The 12566-nt window shown below is 33.9% G+C and overlaps 1 protein-coding gene across 3 annotated transcripts in view; it reads right to left on the bottom strand.

Moving 5' to 3' along the window:
• LOC124354481 (G protein-activated inward rectifier potassium channel 3-like) overlaps nt 1–8588 on the bottom strand; it is a 164242-nt gene extending 155654 nt beyond the window's left edge. For all 3 annotated transcript variants that reach the window (XM_046804962.1, XM_046804963.1, XM_046804964.1), the window contains exon 1: nt 8346–8588. In XM_046804962.1, the coding sequence (XP_046660918.1) occupies nt 8346–8578 (233 nt within the window). In that variant the 5' untranslated portion in view covers nt 8579–8588. The remainder of the gene's footprint in view (nt 1–8345) is intronic.
• Between the last annotated feature and the right edge of the window lie 3978 nt (nt 8589–12566).

Below are 12566 nucleotides of genomic sequence, written 5' to 3'. Positions count from 1 at the left end.
TTATAAAGTAGGGGACACGCCTGCCCGCTTCAAGTGGGTCGTTGACCGTTTATGTCCCTGTCTCGGCATTAGAAATTTACATCATTAGAGACTAGTAGACTGCGAAATATAAATACTCGTAGCCTACACGATACAGGGAAATAGGATTCGAAGCTTTTATTTAGTATTTTTATGGGTCACTCACAAAAATCTGAAATTGCTAGTTTGCAAGTTTTTAAAATAATGTTATTAAAACGAAACAATTCCTTTTTTAGTATATTTTGCTAATTACAGAAGTGAGCTATGTGATCATAAAGAGATGTGTGGGACAACTGTGTACAACGTTATGCGGTTTCCCCAAAAGAGATTCAAAGCAGCCAGTACAACCTACACTAGTTACACCCAAAACCGATGCTGTAGGTTAAAACCCGATTACATCTGGACAACACAATTGATGCTCAAATTACTAATCACAAACTGAGAGATAATGAGAAAAAGGAATAGATTAATTGATATGTCTTGTTTACAGTGGAATATAATTAGTGGAATGGGCGGGGATCTCTTCGTATTAAAGGATTTTATCAAGCCTAAACGCAAGTAAATACCGACCTCTGCCCACTTTGACTGGTATAAGCTGAGTCTCCCCCTATTTCCAAGAAGAGGGTAGTGCCAACTATTTCTCCTGGTGCAGATTATACCATGGGATCTCAGAAGGAGGTGGCACCAATCCTCCGTCATGAATATTCTGTCACTCTTGAAGTCGCGCACAAGTCCTCCTAGGATTAAGTTGAGTGAAAAATGTTCCCACCTTCTCGTTATATTTAAATAGAGTAAGGTATAAATCGAAGTAAATTTTATAGTTATTATTTACATCAATGTTGGTTCTACGTATTTCTATTTCATTACGTATATTCGAACAGCGTGTTGGTATATACCATATATATTAAAAGCATATACACTGATTTGTCTGTTTTTTATTTCTAATTTCAATTCTGTTAACAAGTGTGCAAATATACTCGCATATTCAGGCCCCCACTCACCTAAACTGTTAGAAGAAAGTAATAAAATACTCTTACTTCGTTATACAGTTACTAATATGGGTTTCATGTACTTTTAGTTATTAGTCCCCAAATAAAACAAAAACAATTGTATCTTTTTTTAGTAGTAAATGTGTAATAAATACTTCTTCCCAAAAGCAAGCACGAAACGAACACGCATGAGATAGTTGTGATGGGCGTGGCAGGAAGGTCCAATAGAGATAGTTGGGATCAATATCAGGTTAATCGTAATTATAGAGTTTACTTCAGAGGTATTACTAGGAAGCACCTACGAGAGGTTTACTACTTGCTTTAATAAGTATACCTTAATAATTATATGTTATTCGTCACAACAGATAACATAGGAACATACTTTCATGTGCATCAGTAAGTATATAATAATAACGTACTATTGTGAAGTACGAAAACATAAAGAGGTGCTACTCAGGACGTTTTGCCATAATGTAAAGCTCAATAAATTACCAATAAAGTTCACGACATTTTCCATAAACCACGAGTTCTGCCGACTTCATTGAATCCCAACTGACTTATACGACCCATACGTCTTCTCTTGATATATATATATACTGCCTAGAATAACTTGGAATTTATCCATGTCCACAATATTATAATCTACAAGAAGTTTATTTATTTAGTTTAGCATTCCTCAAGGGTCAATCTTGGGTTCATTTCTGTTCATTAACCGGCACAGGCTGCTATTCCTAGATATATACAATACGAACCATTTTCCTGTGACAAATGATATGAAAAGACCATAGTTCTCGTCCCTATGCTGTTTCGACAGAGGAGTTCTTATTGTTGTTTGGACTACTAGATGATAGTAACCTTCGTTCACTAAAGTAACCGAAACGTCAAACTAAGGATTCAAATACACAGAAAGCGATGCGAAAGATCAAATGCAGTGACAATATAGAATAAAACAACACATATTCCATATACTCACATACATTTAGTAGTTAAGCACCGCATCGCATCACGTTGCGTCGCTGTCTGTGTATTCCTACTATAAGAATATATTATCTTCTCCTTCCGAAACAATAAGAACATAAGGACCGAAGATTTATTTATTCAAATCATATCTCAAACTGTGGCCTATATTTTCGAATTATACTAAACCATTTATAAACTACACTTAAAACAAAAGAACGATATAGCCACTCAATTAACCCAATGAAATATGAAATGATGGATTCGGGTTCCCAATAACTAATCCTGGATTTCCAATAAGATTTAGTAGGCAGTCATATCCAAGATCGTACCAAGATAAACAAAATTTAAAACTTACGTGTGCATATAGCATCATATCAATTGCAAAATTATTGGTTTCAACTAACAAAACTGATGAAGTAATTTTGAGAGAGGTAGATATGTAGAAAATATCCCAAAATTTCCACTTAAGCTGTAAAAAGATGATCAGCCCGTTCTTCAAAAGGTGATTAAATTGTTGCAATTTAATCGATTTTAACTCCGAAAACATTCTATACATTGTAAACATGTGTTTTTTTTCCTATTGGCAAGCTGGGTTCATCATGCAATGGTTACAGAAAAGCTATGATTTAACATCCTAGTCTTGTGACTGTGCTCTACGCTGCAAATTTTAATATGATATTGTGAGAACACTCATGTTTACAACAGTTAGTATTTTGAAATCGTTATAAGCTTTTCTACACGTTTTCCGAGCTGCAATCACAAGCTCGAACTTCATAGATCAAACTATACACTATTTAATACGTTTTAAAAACTGCATAAAATTGATCATACTCTACAGAGAACTAGAGTATATTTATGTTATAACATCACAATAAATTTTGAAACCCATATACAATTTTTAATAACTATTGGGATCATTTTCCTCTCAATAATGAACACTTATGATGTATATTTTTGTGAGTAATCCATGCGGGTTTTTATGTTTTTCCTTTTTTCTTTTTGGTATTCTCTGAGGGTCTTTAAACACGTCTCTTCTTTTCTTCTAATTTATTCATTCATTTGACGAATCTCATCTCACCCCTAACGTTTTCGTTTTTTAAGTCGTTTTCCTACATTGTCAATAGACAATTAATCAAACCTCTAGCCCTCGATGATTGCTAGAAAATTACTCAAATCTTTATCTTTTTCATGTTGCTGACTACTGAACAAAGACATAGGCTATTTAACATAACATATGCAATATTAGAGTTTAGTGTCTTACACTGGCTGAAATAGTACTCGAAGACAATGCGATGTGCATAATCTTCAATTGAGTACGCTGGGTAGGATACTTCATCCCAGCCAGTGTGGTTTAGTACACTTCACTAAAATTTGTTCGAATTTGAAAAATGGCCAAATGTTAAATGCTTAATATGAAAGTTATAAGAACGGCAAAGTCGTCCAATTTTACAGAAATTCAACCTGTGTTTAGAAGATGAGTCTAATTATGATAATAGGGAAGCTAACGAAATCCAAAAGTTCATGAATGGAGGTTCTATTTACAATATGCTCACTAATATTCTATAGGCTCTCCGAATAATGTAATTAGCAAGGTATTTTATTGTTGAGTGTAAAGCAGTGAGTTAGTTATACATAGAGCTTTAAGGATGAAATTGTACGTCACAAGTAGAGGGAGGGGCAGGAGGCTGTCAACTGTAATCTATTGGTGATAACAAAGCAATCGATAAGGAACGCAACAGCTTCCACCTCCCCTTCCGCGTAAGTCCTTTTTTGTTTGAAATAGGTAATTTGTAAAGGAAAGGTATATCAGTTTCTAGACTGGTCAAATGCGACACTGGAGAAACCCCCGAGATCTTATGAGAAATTTCTTGAATGTGATTGCGTCATCTAATGAAAAAAATTATTGTCACTATTAGGATTCAATTAATATGTGTTATTTTTATCTTACCAATAATTTATTGTCATTCAAAATATACATAATTGAATTTTGACGTTTTTATATCGTATAATTCTAACTAGACGTAGATCTATTGTTTGGTAGTAACTACACTCTTTTTATTGTCTGGTATTAATAAAATATTATTATATTGTCGAATTGTAATTAAATGTTGTTTATTATCTGATTGTATATAATCTATTGGTCTATCTTGAAATTTGTAACTAGACATTACTATATCCCCTATCAATTACCATTAATATTTGTGATTAAAAATCTTTTATATAAATTATTATACATTTTACTTTAAACGAAGTGCTTATTCTATCGTTTGGTTTCGAAATCGTGTATTTATCGTAAATTAAAATGGCATTTATGAAATTTATAATAAAGAACATCTTATTGGTTTAATTACAAGTTTGGAAGTAAGCTACCTACTTTCTGTGCTGACGTAAAACTGTCATAAAATTATATTCAATATAATGAGCTTTAGTCTCATGCTTACAAACGTAATCTCATTAAATCTTAAAACAAAATAATTAGCCTAACGATGTCAATGGCCCAATTATGTCGAACGCTCCGTAAAATGAGTGGGTGGGACGTCGTGTCTTAAGGAAGGTTTCTACGTTTTGACAGCATTATTGGGTGCCTAGAATGGATACATTTATATAATTACTTTATTGTGAAATATAAATTATTTGTTTTACTTTAAGAAGGATTCAAGTTTATCCTTTATCTGCATTTAATTCTCTAAGTGTCGTTAATTACCTTAGGTTTAGGATTACCTAGAATTTTCTTTTATATTACAGGGAAATCCCTGATTTTTATACGAATTAGATAATATTATTTCTCTGTGATACTCATATTAAGATTAATAAGTTTTTAATAAGAGACAGGTCACACGTGTAGGAGAGACCTTAAATTAGCCACGGTACCTTGAATAAGGTAGGCTATGTCAAATTTCATTACATGTATTATTTTACCTTTTGGAGAATATGTCTAGTATCATTTGTGTCCTGAGATATTATAGATATTATATTATATTATATTGGCATATATAGAAATTATACAAAACAATAGATTTAAAAATGGATTTATAGTTACCAGAACGTTTTAAGTAACCGGAATTTTTAAAGAACGATAATATTACATTCCTATGTTTTGTTTAGCAATTGAAAATCAAACGTCGTTAAGCAAATTCCCACAAGTAGACTGAGCCACTCATGTCTACAACCAGTTCTCGTTGTTTTAAAACGTGTTGTTCTACAATTTATGTCCTATATTTTCCATTAACATTTTTCTCTTTTATAGTTTACAGTTTAAAGATCAATGTCCATTCACTCATAAACCATAAATACGCGTACAGGCTTAACAGTTTATGAATGAAAAACTTTTTCCAAGTGAAACATTAACCATGGAATTGTCTGTAGTGAACCTCGCCGAACCACTCTTCCTCTAGTCAGATTTCGTTTGCTAGCGGACTTATCCTAGATTATGCAGAAAAGGAAAACTATCCAGATTTAAAATGTATATGTTGAAAATACAGCCTGAAACACGCTCATGAAGATTCTAAATGGTGTTCTAGGGCACATATTTAGACTATTGTCGAGAGTTTACTGACAGGTGTGGATGTTAAGTCGCAGTTAGAAACGGAACATTTAACTATGGGCTCATTTCACACGGCAAACACGTGTGTGTTTGTGTGTGTGTGTGTGTGTGTGTGTGTGTGTGTGTGTGTGTGTGTGTGTGTGTGTGTGTGTGTGTGTGTGTCATCTGTTCTTGTACTTACATGCTTACAAGCACCAATCACTGGAGGCTGTGCTATATCTGGGTTAATGGGACACCATGTATCTTGTGCGACCCTCTAAGCTTCACATAGTATTATTAACTGAGGGATTTACGCCGCAAGTGTAAATATCTCAATGCCCCAACGGTTTCACAACACCTGAGTTACTTTGACACTAGTGTTACAAGATATATTAGCGTGGCTGCACACGCCATGTCCACAAGTTCGCAACGACTCACAATTAAAAGAGATTGAGTCACTGAAAATAGATAGGAATACTGAGAAAAAGAAGCTCTACACTGCAGCGTCAATTGAAGTCTACTTTATCATTATCACCCATTATTTAGTATCACCTCTTAAATAAATGTGTCATTCATTTATATTTTATTTTATTCCTGAAAGTTCTGCATACTTATAAAGCGACCAATCTCTAAAATACTATTAAATACAAATGAAAATACAGTTTCAGTCTTCATTCTAAGGTTACTAGTTTGTTAATATTTTGAAGAGAGAAGAAATGAAGAATGTTAAAAATATTTTCGACGTGATTAACATTTTTAAATAAGTGGAATGGAAATCATCAATATCGTTTCTAACTGTTTAAAAAACAAATAACTCAAATTCCTCATAATGCCATTGTTCTTATTTTATATAATCCTTTCCCCACAACAGAGTTCTAACACCGTGTCTACGCCTACGATTTCATTGCCATTTCCCCAATTTACACCAAGCAAGTAGCAAACCTTATGAATATTTTTATAATACATGGAAATCAAGAAAAACTTAAAGTTTTTCCCTAGACTGAAGTAATGTGATAAACAGTCCCCGACTAGAGCTTATTATCATTCACACAAGAGACCCCATATAATATAATATGGGTCCCATATTGGTTTAATACACCATTAGTACCTACTTATGAAAAGAACAATCAACCTACCACTGCATTTTAAAATACCCCATAGTCGGAAGAAATGTGGATTTTCTGTGTGGTTGTTACCTTGAAATCTCAAATATCAGATGCATTATTATTTTAGATAGTTTATACAATACTAATGGTCTGACGACTCTAATAGTTGGCACTCGTACTCTTAACACTTTACAATGTTAGAAAGTCCTTTATCTTGAAACCTTGCATGAGACAATTCGTTACAAACGTATACAATGTCTTGTAAAAATGTGATCTTGGTATATTTGCAATCGGTTAGACACTATGTTTCTAAACAAATTTACTTATAATTTTCGATGGTATCATATACTTATCAACAATTTTATATTTCCTCAGCTTTATGGGTATGATTGGAGGAGAAATACAATGAAAATATGTTAACATCAAACATTGCTGTAAACAATTTGCACAGTCTACAGCTTTTTCCCGTTTTGCTTTATTATGTATAATAACTGTAATATATTATTCCTTTTCCAAACTCAAAAGGTGCCATCACGAAACTTATGAGACATCGAAAAATCATTCATACTTCAAATTTATACAACAACTTATTATTGCCGGTACAACACTTATTATTGCCGGTACAACACTTATTATTGGTGGTACAACACTTATTACCTGTTCAAGAATAATCTCCATCACTCACAGTTGCAGAGTAACAAGAAAGGATTCATTTATTAACTCTTTAATATGTGGAACTATTTCACAAACTTGTATGGTAGGACAATGTCAAACTTTATGATAATTATTTAATCGTAAAACTAGCAAAAGTGATATTTTCACGACTTTGAGGCAACGCTAAATATGTTATTTGTATGTTCTGGCTACTTTTAACATCAATAAATAAAATTAATTCGTTTTGTTCCATAACTGATTGTAAAGCGAATAAGTCTGATGCGTATATAAACCAATATGTAAAGTAAGACTTCCCAAAAAGTTGCAGGAAAAAACATAGTATTGATACAGTTTGTATACAATTGTTGTTATTGGGCAACATTCAAAACAACCATCAGAACACACAGCTGTAACAATACTCTAAAGAACGTAGTAGCGACTAAGAACTAAAATAAATAAAACATGAGGTGCAGGACACTTGAACAAATCTTAATAGTTATTTATATGTACTCATCGGGATACTCATTTTCAACAAAACAAAGCCTGATACAATCTTTTTTAATAAATAGAAATTAACATTGAAACAAAGGTAAGAATACCATTATTGCAAGAAAGACTTTCTCGCGTTATCATATACATATATTGTGATAAAATATAAAGTGTTACATGGAACCTGGTCAGCGAACAAGCCAATTGCCCTTAAATCGTAAATCGCATTAATCAAAATTAATTTGAATAGGTATATTATCAGTAACAAAGGTTTCCAACCATATTAATTTAATAATTTGGTAAAAAAATATCATTATCATAACTTTAAAAAACATTTATTATATTCAGTTTTTATTTTTTTGTACTCTACTTGAAATATGTATTCTATATACTGTACGCCATCTTATATATTATGCTGTCTGTGGGAAGGCTTCAATCTACATAGAGAGATTGAGATTATATACGTTTCCTAAACTATAGTATCATTTTAAAACGAAGTGAGCTTCGAGGCTACATATGGTTTGCGTATGTGGAACCGGTTTATTGTACGGCCTGTTGAACTTGTAGCAAAAATGAACTTTGAGGTTATGAGACATTTCAGCCTACCTGAAGAGGGGGGATCCTTGTTCGCTTTTGTTTACTTTCAGTTTACTCAGCGTCGGGAGGTGTTTGTGGATGGATCCAAAGATTCCGCCGTTCTCGCAAGGTGTCTCGACCACATCCGGTTCGGGGTCGTCGGAAGTGACCGCCAACTTGACAGCGACAGCCGTGGTCGGCGTCATTGTCGAAGATATCAGCTGATCCCATGGCGTTGTCGCCTCCCGGCACGTGGAGTACATGCCGCTACCGCGGCTCGGCACTGACTGACTGACTCGCCGCCCCCGCCACGCCGCCCCCAGCTGATACCGCCTCTGTACCGCAACATCGTTTGGTGTCAATCGCCGCAGTCAATGTGCCGATGTGGCAATTTTGTGGACCAATGTCCCGATTCAATGTAGTAAATTCCTGAGATCAATCAAGATGACTAAGCCACACTTCGTAAAATACAAAAAGAAGTATATATTATGTGTATATATACAGAACATTTGTATATATATATATATATATATATATATATGTATGTATATGTGGGAGTGCCGATGGCCGAGCGGTCTAAGACGTCTGACTACCATCAACCTTATTCTGTATCGACTCTCTCCCTTATTCTGTTTGATAAGATGATCGCACAGGTCAGTGGCCCATGAGGACGGGCAGAATAAGGCTTAAAAGGAGATCGGCTTCTCCTTTTTTCTAAAAAAGAAGGACAATATTTTATTAGGATTTAAATTCTAACATTGTAACCATCTCCTCTAGCAAGTCCCATGTCTGTGTCTATATAAAGAGTAATGTAGTAAAGAAGTAAGATTGTTTTTTGGCTTTTATATTTACTTTTAGTAGGAAAAAGATAAACTTGATGTAGTATTATGTGTATCAATACTATTTAACTTTTATTCCAAATGTAATTTTTACATTTTCGTGAAACAGTTGTTTGCAATAGTATTTTCTGAGTTGATTTGTATTTCCTCGCACTTATTTTAAAAGTCAATTTAAGTTCAATAGAATTGTTGTCTGTTTGTGGGCGTAGGATTAAGCGAGAAATGTAAATTCTGGCTCATGTGCAACCGGTTTCTGTTACACGTTGACGTTATTCCATACCAGAAGAAATGCATCATATTAATAAACAAGTTCTCGTATATTATCACAAACAAACTTATAAAAAGATAAAATCGTGATTCCTTTGGTGCCCTGACAAGAGACGTCGATACTTATTACTGGAATTTTTCTTAGCCTACTAACTTTATAATTCTAATTAATAATGCATAAATAAAGAACAAAAAGGTTAGCATATATATTGTGTGCTTTTATTTATGTATTGTCAGGTGAAATTCACTATCAAAAACATTAGTATTAAATATTGATGCTGAAAGCCTAAATATGTTTTACGGTCTAATCATTGTTCTGGTACCCAAAATAAAGACAATACTAGCAATAAAATAAAAAATGTTTGTTCAAGGCATTCCTTGATGTGGGGATTTTTAATTATCGTACGACAGCCACCGCAGCACCATTGCCAATAATTTGCTAAATTATAACAAAATTTCCCTCCACAATTCTAAACATGCAGTTTATTTTTTTAATAAAATTGTACATTTGCTTTTTCGTTCTTTTAATAGTGCACTGCAAAATTGTACCTAACTTTAAAACTGTATCGCTGTATAAAGTAGTGCAATATTAAAAACTACAAAACCCTTTAAATTAAAGACTACAGTTATCCTTCACATCAAAGGGTAAAGTATTTTGTTGTTTGATGTCCTGATTCTCGTATATGTAGAACTAACCTTATTCAGAACCAGAATTTTCGTCGCCTCCAGGCTTCTCATGTCCTTATTACTTGATTAAAAAATTTTGAAAAAGTACAGGATTAAAAGTAAGCAGTATTGTTGTATAAACTACTAGCACAAACAATATATAGAATATACAATATGTTGACTAAATTCAGATAAGATATCCTAAATTTGGGAGCCAAGTATTATTTACAAAATATTGCCAACATTAATCTTAGTGTTACTCACGTGCAATGTCTCCTGCCAAGTCTTCTTGGGAGCAAGTCCATTAATGATCGCGTCCAGTCAGTATTTGATCAATTTCTGCATCTCACACCAAACTAGATTGCTGACCGCTGCGTCTAGCTGTATTATAGGCTACCAATACTGGTCAAACTGCGGCGGTGTGCAATACGCAGCACGAAGCAGTACCAGCTACAAGCTTTAAATCTTTCGTTTTAGGCTTTCATATTAGACATCAAATTGTAAAACTTGTTTTGTAAAGAGTAACTTCGACAACATTTCCCTTTGTACAGTTTAATTCATATTTTCACCCAGAGCGGAAGGAATATTTTTTATATCCTCTGTTTTGGCTTCAGTTTGCTTCTCAAGCCCAAAATTGTGAAAACCCTTACTCTATATGCAGATGATAAAAATTATTTCCAAAATAGCTTTTTTTTCTAAGAAATTAAATTTCAGATAAGATTATTTGCATGAGATGGCATGGAAAATTCTTACAAATACAATAATGGCACGGAATTGCCAAAAGACCGTTTCCGGACTAAGATTCTGTTTGTGGCCTTCTGTTTGTGGATTCTGATTTGTTTTTTGGTATTTTATCAAACGTCAAAAAGTGTGTTAGTTAATTCAATTCAGGATTGAAACGAGTGTACTGTGCTTACAACTTTACCATAGCAGCTATAGTAAACAATTTAAAAGGACCGATAGTTCGTTGCCATCGCATTTACTGCATAGTAGTTTGTAAACGTAATACGTTCAAACTAGTTTGTTTGTAAGGTTTTGTAAGATTAAAATATTCAGTTTACGCTTGGGAGGCTAAGAGGCATGTACAGGCACAAGTTGGTATTGCTACATATAGCAAAGATCCGCCTGACACAATCTTTATTTTATCCGTGTTCTTTTATTGTTATCCTGCAAACGGTAACAGCATTTCGAGGGTAGACTCAAAAAGAACAGAGCACGCTTGTCCGTTTTATCAATAATTTACGTAAATACAACCAATTATCTGCCCACTGAAGGGCTGCAGGATTGTTGCCTATTGAAACCGTATGCAGGCTGCAGACCTGCTACCTAATCCACTACTACCTGTCTCTTCAGGAACCGCAGAGGAAGCTCTGCACGTAGAGAGACTTCTGTACTGTGGCGAGGTTGCTGATCGCAGAACAACTCCCTAAATCCACTCAAGGAGGCTGCCTTTAAAGTCAAGGTAAGAGAAATGTTGGTGATTGACAATTAGGTTAGTATTTTTATATAGTTTAAGTTTAAATGAATTAATTTCCATTAGTTTTAGATTAATGTAATTGTACTGAAAAGCTGCTTGTACATATGCTCGACTAATAAAGGCATTTTTTATTTTATTTTATTTTATCTAGACATTGCATTCTAGACATGACCTGTGGACAGACAGATAAACAATCATAAAGAAACGAAATTTCACCAAACAGAGAAAACAAACTATTGCCAGCCCCTTTATGACGCACAGATAAGTCCTTTGGAGGGACATGCACCATCATCGAATTCAATCTTGACTATGTATAAATAAGGTTTTATTCCAAATTTCAAGTGTACAGATGAACTCGTTCTCGTTACACCCTGCAGAGAGTAAGGATACGTTAATGTTCAACCAAATACTCTATTTTAACATTAACCATCATGAAATAGAATATTGCCTATGTTCAAATGAAATTACATACACAGTTATAAGTCCATAGCTTGATTTGTTTGTATATCCTGCCAAATACAGACAAACGGGTAGAAGACAGACAGACAGATATAAGAAGAGTACTTATAGCTGTAAACTAAAATAATGATAATAAAAGTGGTACTTTCCAAAGACGATTGTAGTATTGGGTATTAAAAATCACAATTATCAGGAAACAATTAGAAACAATGTTTACTCTGTTACACAAGATATGTAAGCATCTCGTTTTGTTACATCTATTCTTGTCCGCTTGCAGGAAGTCAATACGTCTCAATGTCATATCAAATGCGATGTTGTGGATGTGACGGGCGTGGGCGTTCATATATCTATACACTTTAATTGGCTGAACATAATCTAACTTGGTATGCAGCAAATAGCTCTATCGTTTGTCTGCCTTATCTTTCTTGTCCATGAATAGACCAGAGCAGTATGAAAAGTATACAACATAGTATAAAATGTGATTATTTGGACAAACCGATCACCTTTTAAACGTTATTCTTTCCCTCCTCATAGGCCACTGGC

Source organism: Homalodisca vitripennis, chromosome 2 (genome assembly GCF_021130785.1).
Source record: "Homalodisca vitripennis isolate AUS2020 chromosome 2, UT_GWSS_2.1, whole genome shotgun sequence".
Classification (NCBI taxonomy): domain Eukaryota; kingdom Metazoa; phylum Arthropoda; class Insecta; order Hemiptera; family Cicadellidae; genus Homalodisca; species Homalodisca vitripennis.
The sequence above is the reverse complement of the archived record's forward strand: the minus strand, read 5'-3'. Positions and strand labels throughout refer to the sequence as shown.